At 39.1% G+C, this 18,051-nt stretch overlaps 1 protein-coding gene across 1 annotated transcript in view; it reads left to right on the top strand.

Annotated features, from left to right (window-relative positions):
- The window catches only part of LOC131891472 (small G protein signaling modulator 2-like), a 32,276-nt gene extending 14,429 nt beyond the window's left edge, over positions 1-17,847 (top strand). The window contains exons 7-18 of the mRNA XM_059241064.1: positions 2,471-2,679; positions 2,743-2,979; positions 3,483-3,778; positions 9,474-9,731; positions 10,350-10,656; positions 11,450-11,630; positions 11,719-11,846; positions 13,183-13,442; positions 14,653-14,913; positions 15,727-15,945; positions 16,618-16,749; positions 16,830-17,847. Of these exons, the coding sequence (XP_059097047.1) occupies positions 2,471-2,679; positions 2,743-2,979; positions 3,483-3,778; positions 9,474-9,731; positions 10,350-10,656; positions 11,450-11,630; positions 11,719-11,846; positions 13,183-13,442; positions 14,653-14,913; positions 15,727-15,945; positions 16,618-16,749; positions 16,830-17,112 (2,771 nt within the window). The 3' untranslated portion in view covers positions 17,113-17,847. The remainder of the gene's footprint in view (positions 1-2,470; positions 2,680-2,742; positions 2,980-3,482; positions 3,779-9,473; positions 9,732-10,349; positions 10,657-11,449; positions 11,631-11,718; positions 11,847-13,182; positions 13,443-14,652; positions 14,914-15,726; positions 15,946-16,617; positions 16,750-16,829) is intronic.
- The last annotated feature ends 204 nt before the right edge of the window (positions 17,848-18,051 follow it).

Here is an 18,051-nt window from a genome sequence, read left to right as displayed (position 1 = left end):
AGCAGGGCAACACCTTAAACTTGTTTGCCTTCTCATGCCATATCTTTTGAAGGGAAACTCAAGTAAGCCCTTGCTCATCTGTTCAAGCTCCATGGCATGAAAACGTGAGCTATCAGTAATTGATTAATTGAATAACAATTATGGAAGGTTGCAACCTAGGTTAAACAATATACTTTTTCAATTGTATTGAATATTCCTAACGGCATGTTATGAACATGTTAGTTAGCCTCAAAATGTGACGTTAATTTTTCTTTTGTGAAACCAGGGTTGTTTCATAGCACAAACTTGACTTTTACCTTACATTGGGATATGCTGGGCCTTACTTTCCACGTTTACTGGCAATCTTAAATTTTGAAAATTCATCTCAACAGGCATCTTGCCTTGATCATATTGACTTTCTTCCAGTCTCATTTTTTTACTTTTGGGAAGGAAAATGACTATTCCCCATTCCTTTCTATAACATTGCGTTCCAAGAATTGGAGCCAAACTAAAAACAAATTGCTTTGAGTTATGTATAAAAACGGTCAATGGCTTCCGAGAATTCTCGAATTATTCTGGCGGCCTCAATTATGCTGAAGATAAGCATGTTGTAAGGAACTCAATTTGCTTGATTAGTTCAGAAAATGATAATAATCTGGGGGTCTTAGCCAAATACTTTGACTTTTTTTTTCATTCATAGGGAATCTTCCATTTTTATTGAGTGTGAATACTTGATTCAATGTTGACCAACAATGGGGAGAAAAGCAATCTCAGGGATCTTATTTGCTTCTATTCTACTCCCCCTAAAAGATACTTGCAGTCTCTCTCTCTCTCTACTGAGATTTCCATTCGACTAAAGAATGGACGAGTTCCCTCCGAATAGCAATTGCTCTGCGCCACAACTTTGTAAGATGCCCATTGGCCAGCTCTCGGTTGTTTATCCCGAAACTTTTTACGCACTTACATCTGCCATCTGCTCGAACATTAACGCCAAGTTAAGTGCTCCATGTCCCATTTCGGTAATAGGTGTCAACTACGCCATGCTCTCTCCTTACGTGTTCGAACAATGAAAACAAACATGGTGTTCCTGCTTGAAAGAACCACTGTGTAGTGGACGGAGTGACTTAATGTGGGAATTACCATATGGAATTGGCCATGTTATTTACTTGAAGGTCAGCTTCAGTTTGGTAACCCGTATTCCAGGAAATAGGAAAACGACTGTTATTTTCATAGCCACTCAAAATAGTAGCTAATGATCTTTGAACGTGTTGATGAGTTTTCCAGGTTCAATTTTCTGGAGGAAAGCTTTGTTCTTCTTTTAAAAACAGTATCCCAGCGCTAGCATTTGGTTAGCCTGACAAGGCAATAACGTATAAACTGTACGCTTGGACCACATGAAAAAAGCTGTTATGGCTTTTGCGGATTTGCGGTCTCAAACCCTTACTGGAAACTTTCCACACTTTTCTTTTTCTTTTGAGACAATGCACTGATACAAAACGCTCCAAGTAACAAACCATAGAGCCAGTGAGATGACTTTAGAGTGAGCAGAAATCATTAGACTCTGTCTGCCAACAGTTAGCCATACCAAAATTTATTATTCATTGTCTTTGAGGCAGCAATGACAAAAATTGACTTTGCAGAAGTTTTTGCCATTTTATATCATGTGATGGCAAAAATGGAAGAAAGTGGCAAATATTAAAGTAGTGGCAGGTAGTTCAAAATAGCTGCCGGTGCTTGAAATGCAAGACCTAAGTACAAAGCACTGATCAATGGGTAGAGATTATAATCACGGGTTGATCTTTTTTTAGCTAATATGCACAGTTTAGAAGCAAACAAATCTGATGTTAATCAAGTTCATCCCTTTTCCTAAATGTTGTGATACATAATGCATTTTCACTTGGTGAGAGCAAACCTATCATCCACAAGCTTAAAATAGTAGCCAAAGCCAAAGTAGACTTTTTTTCACTTTTTTCCATTCACATCTGATGAGACGAAAAACCATCAGACACAAAAGTTTGATTAATGTCAAAAGTGATATTGACTAAAAAAGTTAGCCTCATCCCTTGTTAACGATCAATTGTTGTGGCAAATTCAAACCCTATCCAATTCCAGTGATATTTCTTTATTAGCATCTCGTTAATCATAAAAATCATCTTTCCTTGCACGTCAAGGTTACAATTAGACATAAAATTGATTTAAGTATTTCAGAATTCAAAATGAGTGAATAGATTTTCTGCCATTTTCTGCCACCATCTTTTGCCAGGTGGTCGAAAATTATCTTTTACAATCTCTCATCCCTGCTTAGAGGACCTTTCTCTTGATTCAGTCATTCAGGTGATATGAGAAAATTCAATTTCGTTGAAACACGAATCAGGAGTAGGCTGTTTTTGCTAACAAACGCATCAGGTGAACAGGGACCCAAGCCTTCCTGTCCACCTGCAAAGCAATTCAGAGTACTTTTTGATGGGTGACTGACTTCTTTCTTTGGCAGGCAAGAACAACGTTAAGGTTTTTCCCAAGGACAGCGCCACCCCTCAGGCTGGCTATCTCTCCCTCCATCAATCCCAAATGGGAACATTAGTTTTGAAATGGACACCAAACCTCCTCATGAACGGATCCACGTTGCACGACAAGAATGCCTCGTGGCAGCAGGCCGTGTCCGCCGACATTGGATCCATCCTATTCATGCATTGTCATCAGGTTGGTATTGCGATAAAACTTTATTGCAAGTTTAGGCTACGCCTTTGATTGCAATCTATTTAGGATAAAGACGAATCTGGGACATTGATTATGATTGCCAATGACGGCACTCAGCACCCTCCGCTACAATTTCCCCCTGGCGGTCATCTCATGCAGTTCTTGACATGTTTGGAATCGTGCTTGTCGCCTCACGGGGTTCTGGAACCGCCTTTGGCATCCACTGGTGAGCCCAAAGAGGGGGTTGAAGACACACCGAAGAAGACCCGCAGGCTCCTTCCACTTTTAAAGCGAAGAAAACAGGTGAGAGAACCATAGTGAGGGATTTCATGCAGGTTTTTACAATATTTGACCCAATCCTGAAGCGTTACGCTAAAGGGGGGATTAAAGAAATCTAATTCTAAAGAAAATAATTCGCTCTTTCTTCCAACTTTTGTTGTGGTTGACTTTCAACAATCTTATTTTTTTTTAAATTCTTTTCCATACTGCAGGTTTTAAAGAACTTTAGCTCTGCCGAAGGCACAAATGATATGTTGCTGTGTTCAATATTTACTAAAATGAAATAAAGTAATGCAACTCAATTGATGGAAGGTTCATGACCCATATTGACGTAAGCATGTATTTTGAATCTTTTACAAAACCACGGCCAATGTTGTCATGTTTTCGCTTTTTTTGTTGTTGTTATTGAAAAGGCTTCTGACAAGAACTGTCATCAATGACATGCAAACCCGTTGGCAAAGCTTCAAGGAGAAAACGAAAAGTCAAGTATCAAGGGGAAAAGAAATGCAAGGTATTTCAATTTCCAGATCACGGATAGTACTGAGATCAACGAGTCTCACACGAACATTCCGAAGCTGTCCCTGGCCAAGCCCAACAGTCCCAACGACTTCGTCTTCAAGATCGTTCCGCTCACACCGAACTCGTCCCTCTCTTCGGCTGGACCGTTGCTTCGGCCCCCAGGATCGGCCCCGGCAGACTTTATGGGATCCACGGGATCCCTGCTCTCAACAGGAAGCTTGTCCAAAACCAAGAGTGATTGGTTTTCGAACTTGTTTTCCCCCAGCAAATCTCGACACAACAGTACAAGCACCGACACCTCGAGGTAATCATACTTCTGATCGAAAAACTCATGTCTAAAAGGGGCCCTTGTTTCCAACGTTAGATCATCCAAACAAGATGGGGAAGAGGCATGGTAGATTGCGTAGTGTGAAGCGTAAGTAGGCTGTGATGAGGGGACGCAGAAGGAAAAACAAGGAGAAATTCAAATTTGCCGCCCTAGCTCAGAACAAACAGCTGTCATGGGAAACAGATACAAGGAGGAAACAAAGTGTGTTCAACAAAGTTCGGACAACGGCTTTTTCGAATACAGTTTTAGCGCAAGAACCTTTCGCAACTTGTAAATCAGAAGGCATCAATGAGACTTACCAAACCGGGCAAAAGTTGCGCTAGAGATTTCGTCCATTGCAATGGCATCTCTTGCATCTTTTGGTTGAAGTTTTCAACTGATTTATGCCACCTATCAAGCACGACAATTTCAAAACTGGTTCCAATTGGCAGCTAATAAGTTGGCATGAGATATGTAGACTGTGAGGAGACCAAAAGTGCCGAACAAAAAGTTCAGAAACAAATCTTCCATTTTCAAAATCTTCCGTAACTACCACTTCCGAAAACGATGAATGTCTTTTTTCCTCAGAAACAATGAGCAAAAATTGAATGGGTTAAGACTAAAGGCATTTTTTTCTCCAGTCTTTTCTCATGAGTTGCACTTACTTGACCATCGTGATTTTTTGCTGGGTGTCATTAATAAAAATGCCATAAAAATATCTTGCACAAGATCACAGTTTAGGTGTCTTTGTGAAATTTGTTTGAATTTAGAATCTGAAAAAGTGTACAAACAAATTATTCGGCTTGAATTGACGAGGTAATTACAAAAAGTTTTGCTCACAAACGCGACATGACAAAGCAACCACTTTTGGTTTTTTGGAAAGGGAAAATATAAAATCAATTGAAAAATCAATGGTTTGACTTAAGTTATCACAAAACTGAAAAAAAAAACAGAAAAACGAACTTTCAAAAAGTGCAAACAAATACTGCTTTATAGTACATGTTAGCTGATGAATTCGCTTCTACTCAAGTTTTCATTTTCATTGTTTGATTTCTTTCTGATGTTTTCATTTGGTAACTTTTGTTGCTGCAACTTCTTGTCTCGATTATTTATTTGCAAAGTTCGAGTTGCTCCTAATTCAAAGTAGCTTGAGTAGGAACTTCGAATTAGCTTTTCCAAAATGTTTGATATGAAAATATGATGGACAAATAAAAGCCAAGTATTTAACAAAGGAAGAAAATGGAGGGTGAACCATTCGTTCTCCATCTTTTCATGGGCTTTATTAGGTTTCTTCATGAAAGTAATCTATTGCAATAAGATATATTACTCTGCCAAGGGCCACTGCACCACAGGCCTATTTTTTAAAGTTGTTACTCTAAGAGCTAGGCGCTTGGACGTTAACCGATATGAAAATGTACTCGGCAAAGTAGTGAGCAGATGCTCATTCTGGGTAACGTGTAAGCCTTCACTTAGAAGTACGAGCGTTTAAAAAAGTCACCTCTGTGAGGATAATCTTGACGAATTTGAACTACCTCATAGACCGTAAAGCTGCAATTCTTCATGATGACTGGGTTGTATACTGATGCTCAAATCCTCATTTTTTACTCTAAAAATAAGTCCATTCATTACCTCAGAGTGCCTAACAAAGCAATTTTTAGACTTTGGTCCGGAAAACCGGCTATAGAATATCCATTGTTGAATGAACACTTAGGAGCGCAAAAAATGATTTTTCCCCGTCTTCTTTATCACTTGACATGCCCATAGGGGCCCTTATTTCCAAGGTCATACAGCCCAAAGGAATTGTGGAAGAGGCACGGTAGATTGCTAAATAAACTACTCGTAACATGCCATGAACTCAAATTCTTCTCCAGACGTTATGTGTCCCGGGTCACTAAATATGTATAAAATTTTAATAGAATTAGCCAAAAACAACTCCAACGCATTCATGTTCAATTAAGAGGAATCGACCTTATTGACCCTACATTTAGTAGAGGATAGCTCACAAAGCGTTCCCTGAAGTGCAGAATGTAAACCACGTTTCAGGGAGCAAAGGAAGCCTATTGAAAGGGGAAGTAATTAGTAGAAAGTATATTTCAGTTACTTATTTTGGGTCATTACCAAGACGATTTGGGTAGGGGGTATTTGGGCGCGTGCAAATCAACATGAAAAGTCTCTCCAGTTCGAAACGTATTTGAATGGCTCCCTTGGGAAAACTTGAAATCCAATTTGAAAACCATTGACTCACATCAAAGCCAGAGGGTTCTTTTAAGGCTCATTTTTGAAGAGAAGGAGAATTCTGAAGGTAATTGAAGGACCATTATTTGATCCAGACATCCAGGGAGCCTCCAATTTGTGGATTAGTGTTCCACAGAAAAAGTCTGCTCATACCCAAGTGAGTACCGAGAATGACGATCAAGTCCGTGGGTGGCAAGTTAATCAAGATTGAGGCGATTATTGCCACAATAACAAGCTGACCTTCGGTGAAACGATATGGCGTCTCTGAGACATTTACTTGGAAAGTGCTATTGCCCACAAAACCAAACACTACATCATGCTACTAACAAAGCTATTAACCATCCTCTGGGGAAGCTGTTGACCACCATTGCCAATAAATTTACAGAATCTATGGGTTAATACAGAACTCAGAAGAGCATTGTCTGTTTGTTGGAGACTTAGGGAAGTTACATTCAAATAGATTAGTTCTTATTGGGATGTTAAAGTAGCAGCTGCATGATGTCGGCACACATTTTGGGTGGTCACAGGGGCATTTTTCAAAACAGTAGGTGTGCTAAAAAACCCTGATACAAATCGCAATATTAAACAAGAACTTTTCCAAGGTTGCAAAAAGTCCATTGTAAAAATGGAAAATTCTAAGATATAAAACAAGAGTCAAAAACAGCCTTTTTGAGATAAAAGCCACTTTTTATGCATGTCAATGAGTGAAACTGTGACAGTTTATTAAAATGCATTGCTACATGAACCATTCCTATAATTGATGAAAGAATTGAAACTTTAATTCAATCCTTTAACAAAGAACTATTAAACCTCCAAGGTACAAGTGAGCTCTCAAAATTTGAAGGTGACGTTAGTTTGATGTATCTTCCTTTCCTGCTTTTATGTCCCAATAGTTGAACCATCGAGAACATATTGATTACAATATTCATTGTTTTCAAGCACATTTTTGTTTTCCATTCGACAACTTTAGTTGGTCTAAAGAATAAAAACTGTTTATTCCCTCACAAGCTGTGGCCTTCACTTGTAAAATCATCAAGATTTGACAAATTTGAACGTGCTTTTGCATATGATTGAATAATGAGCTTAAGCTGTGGCATAATGAGCGTGTATATTTTGTAACAAATTCTTACAAAATGAACTAAAATTTGAAGAGGCGGATATTATTGGAAAGACTCGATTTTGTTGACAAGAACCATAAAATGGGGAAAATGGTAAATGTACGAAAAGATGGTAAATGTATCGCAAACATTAAGAATGCACGTTTTAGCACTCTTAGTCACAAAATACAGAACATATCATTTGCTCTGCCTTCTCCAATTTGAGCCACATTCCAACTCAAAAGTTCATCATGGTAATGGCTTTGTCTTTAAAACGGTTGAATTGCGTGCAAAAGATGGATATAAAGCATGTGACCACAAAAGCAAACATGAATTTGAGACCGCATGGTATTGGGTCTTTAGCAAAAGCTTTGTCTGATGAATTTTCGCCATTTTTGGGAGGTCATTGGCCAAACTTTCAGTGCAATAAAGGTGGTAAAAAAACAAAATACAAGTCTTTCTTCAAACATTTGTAGATATAGGAAGCTTTAAGATTTCAAAAGCCCCAAAAACGACTTTTTCGTGTTTTGAAGTATGTTTTGTGTATGTTAATGAGTAAAACTGTTGCTTTTAAAACAATGCATTCTTTGTTAAACAGGCCCCTTTTCACTGGAAAATGACCTGGAACTGTAAGTCAATCAATTAACAAATAGCTATTAAACCCACTGCGTCAGCTGCCCTTATTTCTCCTGGTTTAGCTTCTCCTGAGGATCCCCATGTCTGAATCATTACATAATTCCAGGAAAAAATCCATTTGCTTGTTAATGGGTCAATGGCAAAGGTCTAAAGATTGAACAAGTGAAAGCATAAGTTAGCTTAACCATTCCTTGATCACACTGGATGGAATTGATTGCCAATTTCGCTCGAAATGATGCCAAATTTACAATTTTAGATGAGTCGCTTTTCAAGAAACTGGCCCTTTGAACGGTAGATGGCGATAGCCTCGGAAATTGATGACGCCAATCTGAAAACGTTTGTCCAAGTACACGGCAAGACGAGTCGGGTCGAGATCATTGCTACAATCTATTGCTTGCAGTCTTATTTAATCACAAGTATCTCCAAACCGATAGGATCAATATGGTACTGATTCGCCTTGATACAAAAGTGTGTGGCGGCCTTCGCCAACATCTAGTTAATTCATTTTGGCACTTCTCCCCCTTCCTAGTAAAAACTTCACATGCCTTGGAAGCCCCTTGAAATACAAGTTTTGCAATTCATTGCCAAGGATCTCGCTTGACATCCCATAAAGTTTCAAAACAAAGGTTCCACTAAGCCTCATAACTTCAGATTAAAGGCGTGCACCCGTAGAAGGGTTGAACCGTGTAATATAGTAGCAATCTTATTCACGAATAGTATGGTCTATCTAATGTAGCTGTTTGGTCTCTTGTTCAACTGACAAATTGCTCGAATTGCTGATGTAGTACTTCTTCTTGATGGGAATTTTGAGCTTTCATCCTCAGAGCAAACACACACAAACTTGACGTTTCCCAACATCTGTTCTTGAGTGTTGTGCTTTCAAGAGAAGGCCATGACATTCATTCTTACCATGCTTGTAACAGATGTATTTGCCAAAAATCTATGTCTATCTCGTGCATTGATTATTTCTTTCATTTTCACTGACAAAGATGTAAATAGTCTGGGCCAGATTTGGGGTGGACAATTATTCTAGGCTAGAGGAAAACATATTTTTGGTATGTAATACACATATGTGAGACTGAGGAGAGGTCGATATGGAACTTGTAATGAAGGTGGGAGGAAATCATTCCTGATTTCCGTAACAATGTTATATTGCATGCAATTGTTGCTGGGGTTAAGACTTTTGCTGATTTGGGTTGTTTGCCATGCCCTTATCTTCAAAAACAACGTTCTCCGACGAAGTTAACAAACCTTGAAGACTGGATTAGCAAAACTTAACAGAAAACATGAGAACATGCACAGTAGAAAAATCTCATTCAATTAGTTCCTTTATTTTCGTTCCCTTTGTTATGAGTTTTTGCTCAACGTTTTTTGATGAACTTTTTAAGGAAAGAATCTAAGGTGAACAGCTGATACAAAAAATGTAGCAATAAGTTAACAATCCATTTTCCCCAACAATATCGGTACTCAAACGCAGAGTTCTGTCAATGACCAACTAATTCACATTTTTCTAGAACTGCCGTGTGGTTTTCCGCCTTAAGTAGATCAGGGTAGGTCCGCCATTTGAGGAAGCCTTTTAAAACTCAAAACTCTATTTTCTGCGTCAGGGTTTGAAAGGTGACTTCTTCATTAAGCGTGTACCTAAAGGCTTTGACTGAATTGGGTGCTATTTGAAACTTTTGCACCTTACTTCAAAGGCATCTGAGTGTATAACCTATTTCCAGATCTCAAAGTTTGAGCGAGTATTCGGGCCCTGATGCTTCCACTTCAACCACAAGCTCCCATAACCCCAACGACATCCTGGAGGAAGACGGTGTGGATCCGGAGGATGAGGAGTTGGTCATTTTGTCAGAAAGTAACCACAATGGTCACATTACGAACTTGTGTTTGGGCGTGTCCTCACACTCAAAGCAAATGCGGGCATCTCCTAGCGAACCGCTTTCAACCCTGTGCCACACCATGAAACGGCAAATCTTCTCAAGGTTAGCGATTCATTAGCGTAGCCTTCAAATTTAGCCTGGCTAACAAAATAAGTGCATCCAGGGACAAGTTATAAAAGCGGGGAGAGTGGAATATATCATTTGGGAAACTGATTTTTTTTGTCTTAATTCTATTTTTGCCTGGTAATAGACAAGTGTCTGATAGAGTGCATTTGAAAATCTCTTCAATTATAACCAACAAAATTTATTTCAAATTTGAATAGGAGCATAACTGCCCCTCCCCCCCCTAAATAACCAATTTGGCACAAAATACATATATTTAAAACCTCCCAGGGAGTCAAAGCCCAACAAATAAAGTAATGTTCTTCAACCTTTATTTGGTTCCCCTTGTTGCCCCTGAAAATGGAGTATCATGCTACAACTAGAAAATCATGTCAATTATCTTGGGAATTTGTAAGATACTCCTCATTTGACCACCACTCCTACTTTTGTCATTTCCTTTGACTCCAACAAATGTTTATGGAGGTATTTTTTTGTTTTTTGTATATGCACCCTTCCTCAAGTGCCCCATAAATTATGAAGCCATATAGAAACTATTGTTGAGACTCAAGCTCTCATCCAATTCTGGTTTGATGTTGAAATAGAGAGCCTCCCTTTTAGGGCCTTTTATGGTTGGCTCTCACATGTGCGCCAGCTCCGAACAGCCCGTCAACATCTTAGTGACTTGGCATTCCATGATCCGCTTCCATCTTTCAATAACACATGGTCCTCGGGTGTGACTACAAAATGGTGGAATGAGCAGAAGAAGACCTTGCTCAAAACAGCAAGTCCGTATGCTTCCAAAGAGTCTCTGCTCCTGGATGAACTTCAAGAGGATCCAAGTAAAGAAGCTAAACTGAAAGATTTGGAACGAGAGATTCATCTACGGATTTATTATGGAGGCATTGAACCCTGTGTCCGCAAGCAGGTAAGTTGAATATCTTTTTTGTAAGAAGAAGATATTTTCCGATTTCCGATGTGTCGAACGTCCAGACCAAACAAGTTGTCCAGTCAACCAATTTCATTAGTGTCCTCTTACTCCCTCAGGTCTCTGAGGGAACTAAAATGAAATAAAAAGCGGTACCTGACGGTCCTGATCCCAAGAGGCGCACAAGCCCATATAATTGCGAACCCTCCCGTCAATGATACTTACATGGCACATTACAAGGTTGCTGGTTTTGGGTCATTCAAAAGATGCGGTTGATTAAAAAAAAAATTCAGGAAGTGGGGAACCGACGAGTCATTAATAAACTCATCATCATTCTCCATAGTTACGCTTTGTGTATCTTGAGATCAATTTAATGACTCTAAACGTTCGAAAACTGTTCACGGATTGAGTGGGGGAACCCGTTTCATTTGGTGGTTTTGATATCAAGGTTATATGAGTCGTAAAAGTAGGGTTCCCCTCGACTTGTTTTTCCGCTTTGATAAATTGGAAAGCAAATTGCTAGTTTGAGTGTCCCAACGTTATCAAAATGAGACCATATAAAATAAATTACCTTTCTGCCGGACCTTGAAATAGGGTTAGTGAACCTGGGGCTTGTATTTGAAGCTCTTACCTTCGAGATACTAGTATGTGAAGGTTGTCCAGTATGAATGTCTATTCACCTCTCGAACGAGTAGACTTTCAAACTGGAACACATTCATTCGCTCTCATCAAAGTAAGAGCTCTAAAACACGGGCCTCAAATCAATGAATCATTTTCTTTATTTTCGTCCTAGATCTGGCCATACCTATTGAATCATTACAAGTGGTCTTTTGATAAGAATGACATCGATCAAATCAACGCCAAAACTCGGGCTTCGTTTGAGAACAAACTTTCCGATTGGATGGCCATCGAGGCTATCGTTCGACAGCGGGACAAAGAAACGGCCGCAGCAAATATTGCCAAACTGTCTGGAGGTGAGACGGCCCTTTCTTCCTCCAGACTCTCTCCCTCCTTCTCCCAAAGCAAACTTGCTAGCAATGTGAGACACCATATTTGTTTTAGTTTCAGCGAGCGTCGAGAACACCTCATTCAGCAACAGCATCAACATGAGTAACGAGGTTTTTGAGTCCGTTGATGATCCATTGTCTAGTCGTACCGTATCTGCGGACAAAATTTCCACCATTACAGAGGTATTTTCATCCACCACGCAATCCCACTCGAACCGTGTCAATCAACAAGTTCGGTCCAAAATTAGTTGTGTTTTGTGTGGGAGAGGAAAGCCCAAACAATGGACTCGTAGCCATTCTCTATACATATTGAGGCTAGATGATTGCCTTTCTGGACTAGGAACCACTAAAATTTGACCATGGGCATTGGTAACGATTTTTTCCGAATCAAGTGGATGCATGTATTTCGTTTTTATCAAATTGATTTACCTCAATCCACTTTACTAATCATTTACAGTTTTGACCCACCTGAACCAATGGGTTTTAATTTATGCCCCCTCATAGCTCCTCATATGCCTGAATTTGAGCCATCAACTTGTTCCAATTGGAGCATTGATGGTAATGATAAAATTTAGTTCATCAAGTGTATTTTGTTCAATAAGAACTAGTCCCAAGGCAAGGATAAGAAACAATCAAAAGCCATTTTTTACCACTTGCTAGAACTTGGTGGCAGAAAATGAAAAACAAAATTTTCTAAATCACCTTTGTTCTAATATTAATGAACTTTTCCAATAACTTTTTTATCCTACCTTTACGTAGCCTTGACACTCTTGCAGGGTTATTTTGCATATAAATGCGAGGTAAAGTAAGTACCCATCAGTACACTATGATGGAATTTTGCCAGCACCTTTGATCTGGGTCAGAGTTGCCATTGATGTAAACTTTTTCTTAACCACAATGACAAATATATTTTTGAAAAGAACAAAGTTCTAACACATTCAAAAACTAAACTGATGATGATGAATGGAAATATATTCATTGTTGCTACTATTAAGAGGTCTTAGAGATTGCTATTTCTCTAGTCAAAACATCAATATTTGAGGACTTTCTATACTTTAGTCAACACTAGACAAACTTGCTTATAAACAAAGTAAACTTGAAACACCCATCTAAATTGTTTAACCTCTATTGTCCTTGACCAGCTTTTTGTATTACAATCACCCATTGTATAAACCGACGGCCATTTTTGACCAACTTCTATCATTATCTGCAACTTTCTGCTATTTTTTCTACCTGGAGTGGCAGAAAGGGGCAGAATTTCTTGCAAAGTCGAATTTTGCCATCACTGTTCCAAGGAGCTTTTGTCAAATGATTTTTTTTTTTCAATACACCAAGTTTATTCAGTGTTATTGTTTACAATGGGCTAAGTTATTAGTTGAAAATCCCACCCTCCCGACGATCATTGAAATATCCCCCTAATTGTAGCCAATCATGAATAACTTGTTTCCGCCTTCAATGACCATCAATGCCGTGTTGAGACTGTTCCGATCCCATTGGCTCAAGTCTTCCCTTGTTGCAGTGCACGGAGAACTCGGAGAACAATTCCTCGGAGAGATTTCGAGGGAAATTACATTCCACTCAATCAGAGCCCAGCCCGAGGAGTCGACGTCAATGCTCGGATGAAGGAATCGAGGACGAGAGATCACTTCAAAATGGAAAAGAGACCAGTCATAGTGACGATGAGCGAGGCAACCCAAATGAGGTTCCCAGTCGAGGGATTCTCGTTCAAGGCCGACACCCGGAAAACCATGCCTATCCTAAAAAGGAAGTTAGTTATAAGTGAGTTCAGCTGAGATTGTCCATGGGACCAGAGTTGGGAAGAAAAGCACCGAAATTGGCAATCCACACTAAAAGTAGAGTATGCGACAAATTGCACAAGAATATCCCATTCACTGTCATTATGAAATTCATCATTGCACAAACGGTAACCAGATATCTGCATGCATTGTATTTAACACCAAGTGGCATTTTCAAAAAAGATTTATTTAAAGCTCAATATTTTAAGGTCGAAAAAATCCCTTTCACCCCTGTGTTGCATCTAGAAGAGCGAGCCAATCAAAAAAACATAGCAGCTAACTTTTGTAGACCTCTAGCTCCTTACTCATTTTCATAATCATTTAGAATAATAGTAATACACCAACAATAACTTTAAAAAAACAAGATCCATTCTCAAACGAGCCAATTTTCTACTACCACCGGAAATGCTTGGAATCCTGGTTATGAGTAGGGGTCGGAAAATAATAATCTAGTTCTTTTAAAACAATACACATCAATACTAATTTTTGTCATGGTTCATTTGAGGCCCATTCTGGGATAAAGAGGTGCAGGGATTAGTTTTTGACTTTCAGTAAAATAGTTTGGTTTTCGGTTTTGACAATCAGGCAAAATATGTTTCTAAAGACCAGAAAATAAGTGATAAAAAGGTGCAAAAAAGTTGCATTATGTTTGATTATTCAAGGGCTTGGGGGATTTTTCGTGGCAAAAAATGGTTCATTATTGGTTTTCGCGATTCTCTTGCTCTTTATGTTGAGGAATAACGCATTAATCAATACCAACGAGGACACGCTTTCTTAGGAATTTTATAATCGAAATAAAGGAACATGTTAGAAATTGACAGATTTGTAAAAAGGAAAAATAATACGTAAAAAAATTATCGTTTGGAATCTATTTTTCGTAAACATACCAAAAATTATTCAATTTTTCCCACAATCCTCGATTTAAGGTTGATTTCTGGTTTAAATTTGCGATTTTTCTTTTTTTGCCCACAAATGGCCAAAATAGTTGAATACTTATTTTAGCCTAAAAACGTATTTATCTTTCCGACTCCTTGTTATGAGTGTTATCTTTTAGATCGCATTAAATGACCAGAATTGCACCTCTGTGTTATAATCCATTTTTCAACCTTAATCACAGGGTTTGCCGTTCACGTTAAACCAGCTTTCCATCCCTCAACATTTGCTCTTCTACATACATTGTATTCTTTTGGCAGAATCACCACTCCCAGTGTAGACAGTGGCAATCCAGAGCCTTCTCCCACAGCCCTGGTTGAAGACCAGGAGTCCAGCCCCGACTTTCAAACCATCGAGGAGCTTAAGAACTTGAACGAGGAGATTGCTCTTCTTGGTAGCCATCTCCACGAGCTTCCTGATGACACATTAAGCTCAGCTTCCGGCTGTCAATCTCCCATTTCCTCGGAAGGCGGCATGTATCCACAGGAACTCGTGGATAACTTTGCTCTCAATCTGCACAGGTACTAGTTCGCTCCTATAAGATTGTACGGTTTATGGGGGTCGAAGGAGACAGAAGCAGATGATTTCTTGGCTTATCTGCTTATCTCACCCCCTACTTCATTCAACCAATTTAGTTTTGTGCCAACGAAACAGATCAGGTCGCTTTGGCTTCAACATGGAGTCTAGGGGATAAGTCACAAATGCACTTTTTTGTAGAAGGGGGCAAGAAAATAGAGCTTGTCTTTGGAACGAACTAGATTTTGACGAATATGTTGAGATTGCTCGGAATTAGCGACTTCTAAAATGATGACCAAACATTTTCAAATTCAAGGATATCACATTTGGGTAACCATTGGCTTCATTTGAGCGGAACTTGATATGGTTCTCCTAATACTTTTTCCAAAAGACATCAGCAATAACGATACACATTTTTTCATACATGCTGGAAGATGTAATCTGAGCAATCGTGCCAACAGATAAGAAAGATACAGCTGAAAGAACGTTCGTCCAAAATGTCAACCGCTGGGTCTACATTTTTGGCTTTACTGACATTTAAGAACTCTTCATGGGGAGCAATGTCATTGTAGGTGAATAAAAATGCACTTGTAATCAAGAAGTCAGGGAAACAGACAGCTCTATTCTGCTGCATAGACGAACAAAACGCAAATTGGAATTCCGTCTCCTTTTCGAAACAGACAGTGACATGCGAAAATACCAGCCTCGGCCACGTGTTTGAGGTTTTGAGGCGGTTCATTGACTAATCGATGATCATGATCTCGTTGTGGTCAGGAATTCATTATGTCTTCTCGGGTGTGCTCCCCGCCCATTTCCAGGATCGACAAAGACGTTCAACGCTGCGATCGGAATCTGGCTTATTTCACGGACACCAATCTCGAGAAGCTTCGGAATGTGATCACCACCTACGTGTGGGAGAACTTAGACGTGGGTTACATGCAGGGAATGTGCGACCTCGTGGCCCCTATTCTGGTCATATTCGATGATGAGGCTATCACGCATGCGTGCTTCTCCAAACTTATGGAGCGAATGCTGAGGTATGCCAAGAATAGGAAGAGACCTTTAGTTTGGCCTTGGTCCTTTTAGCAATTATAGCAGAAATATCATGGCTTGACCCTCTATGAATTAGCCTTCTGACCCCAAAAGTACAAAAACAGCTAGTAGAGGGCACCTTACTAACAATTGGCCCCTTGATAGTAAAGAGGTTGCGTGAACCGTCGCTGTTTCTTGGCCCTATTACACAACACAGTACATATAATGATATTTGACATGTTTCAACCATCCTCCCAAGGTTTTTAAGGACACTTTTTAAAGTGAGAGAAGTCCAAGGAATCTTTTTTATATATATTTGATCAAATCATTAATGGTCAAGTGTAACAACTATTTATGTGTGAACAAACTAAAAGAAACATCATTCAAAAGTATATTCAATAGACTCATATCTAAGCCCAACTTTGCTCTAGGTGCAAATTTCATGAATTTGCATTGGGCGCCTGCTCCATTTTTCACAGATTGAAATAGATCACAAATTAAGTATATGTGTGGTGCAGATTGACTTGGCATGTTATCCATAATTTTGCTCCATAGAATGACGTCAGCTGCTTGTTTTCTCTTTGCTTCTTGAGGGTGATGCAATCATAAAACAATTCCTGGTAGCACCATGTTGAATGTTCAATGCTGATCCCTCGAAATTCTTGTTCTCATTTCAGCAATTTTCCCACGGGTACACAAATGGATGAGAATTTTGCCAACATGAGATCGCTGATTCAAGTTCTAGACCAGACTCTGTATGACACTATTCAACAAAACGGGGACTTTAGTCACTTCTACTTTTGCTACAGGTGAGTTTCCCTTTCCCCTGATGTTGATTTATTCCATCGTCACAATATGAAGCCTTTCAACATGTTCTTCTTGCATGTAGATGGTTCCTGTTGGATTTTAAGCGGGAGTTCACATATCATGAGATTTACTTGGTCTGGGAAACCATTTGGGCCAGCCGTAAAGTGGTTTCTAGCGACTTTTATCTCTTTGTGGCCTTGGCCTTGGTGGAAAACTATCGGGACATCATCCTGGATCGAAACATGGACTTTACGGATATCATCAAATTCTTCAATGAGATGGCAGAGAAGCATCATGCTCGGGATATTCTCCAGATTGCCAGAGATCTTGTCCATCAATTGCAAACCATGATCAGCGATTACTAAACTAAGTCAGATTTAACAGTGTCAACCTTGGGAATCTGGCATTCAGTTTGATTAGATTTAGTGATGCTTTGTTTGAGCATTGCGAGTTTTTCAATTTCTCTCGATATTGATTCTCGAAACTTCGTCAATTTCGTTACTTTTAAAAAACATATGCTTTAAAGCAACGTTCCTTCACTCGATCTTGTACTCTTTTGCCAATGTGAAGTATTGTTCATGGCCTTTGTTGATTGCATGTTAAAGTAGATGTACAAAAACAACCTTGATGTGCTTCCCTTTGGATTTTATCAGATGTTATTGTTGTTAATGGAAATGGAGACATTGCCATGCATTTAGACTCAAAAGTATTACAACCCTTCAGCCAGACTGATGGTGAACAGTTTTATTTGCTGGATCGAATGATACCGATTCTTTTACATTACCAACTAAGCCTACCAAAGTCAACTCATGTGATCAGAGTACTACTACACCCATAGTCATATCTATTACAAAGTATTGTTGCATTTCGTATTTTCTTATGAACCGGTTATGATTGATTCTTGATTCCAAAAATGTGGTCCATATCAGCTCGGAATTGAAGACAGATATGCAAATCGAAGGCGTTTATGTCATACATTCTAACAAATCCAATGTACCTGTCACACATCCCACTCCCGTCAAAAACTTGTTCCCAAATATCGTATCAGTGTTACGTGAAAATACTTTCAAAAGTTTGAAATAAATGTTTTTGTTCAAATACTTTCCATGATGTCTCCGTCATCCCTTTCATTTCAGCAGAATTAATCGGAAATCATATTTTCTTTTAAATGAGGGCAAATATTAGCAAGACTATGGGTAATTATTAAATACTATGTTTGAACAATGTAAAATGGAATCCAGGAGAGTTTTTAGACGCTCAAGGAGTCTGTTCTGGCCATCTACGAGTAACTTTTCAGAAACTCT

Source organism: Tigriopus californicus, chromosome 12 (assembly GCF_007210705.1).
Source record: "Tigriopus californicus strain San Diego chromosome 12, Tcal_SD_v2.1, whole genome shotgun sequence".
In the NCBI taxonomy this organism is placed as follows: domain Eukaryota; kingdom Metazoa; phylum Arthropoda; class Copepoda; order Harpacticoida; family Harpacticidae; genus Tigriopus; species Tigriopus californicus.
The sequence above is the reverse complement of the archived record's forward strand: the minus strand, read 5'-3'. Positions and strand labels throughout refer to the sequence as shown.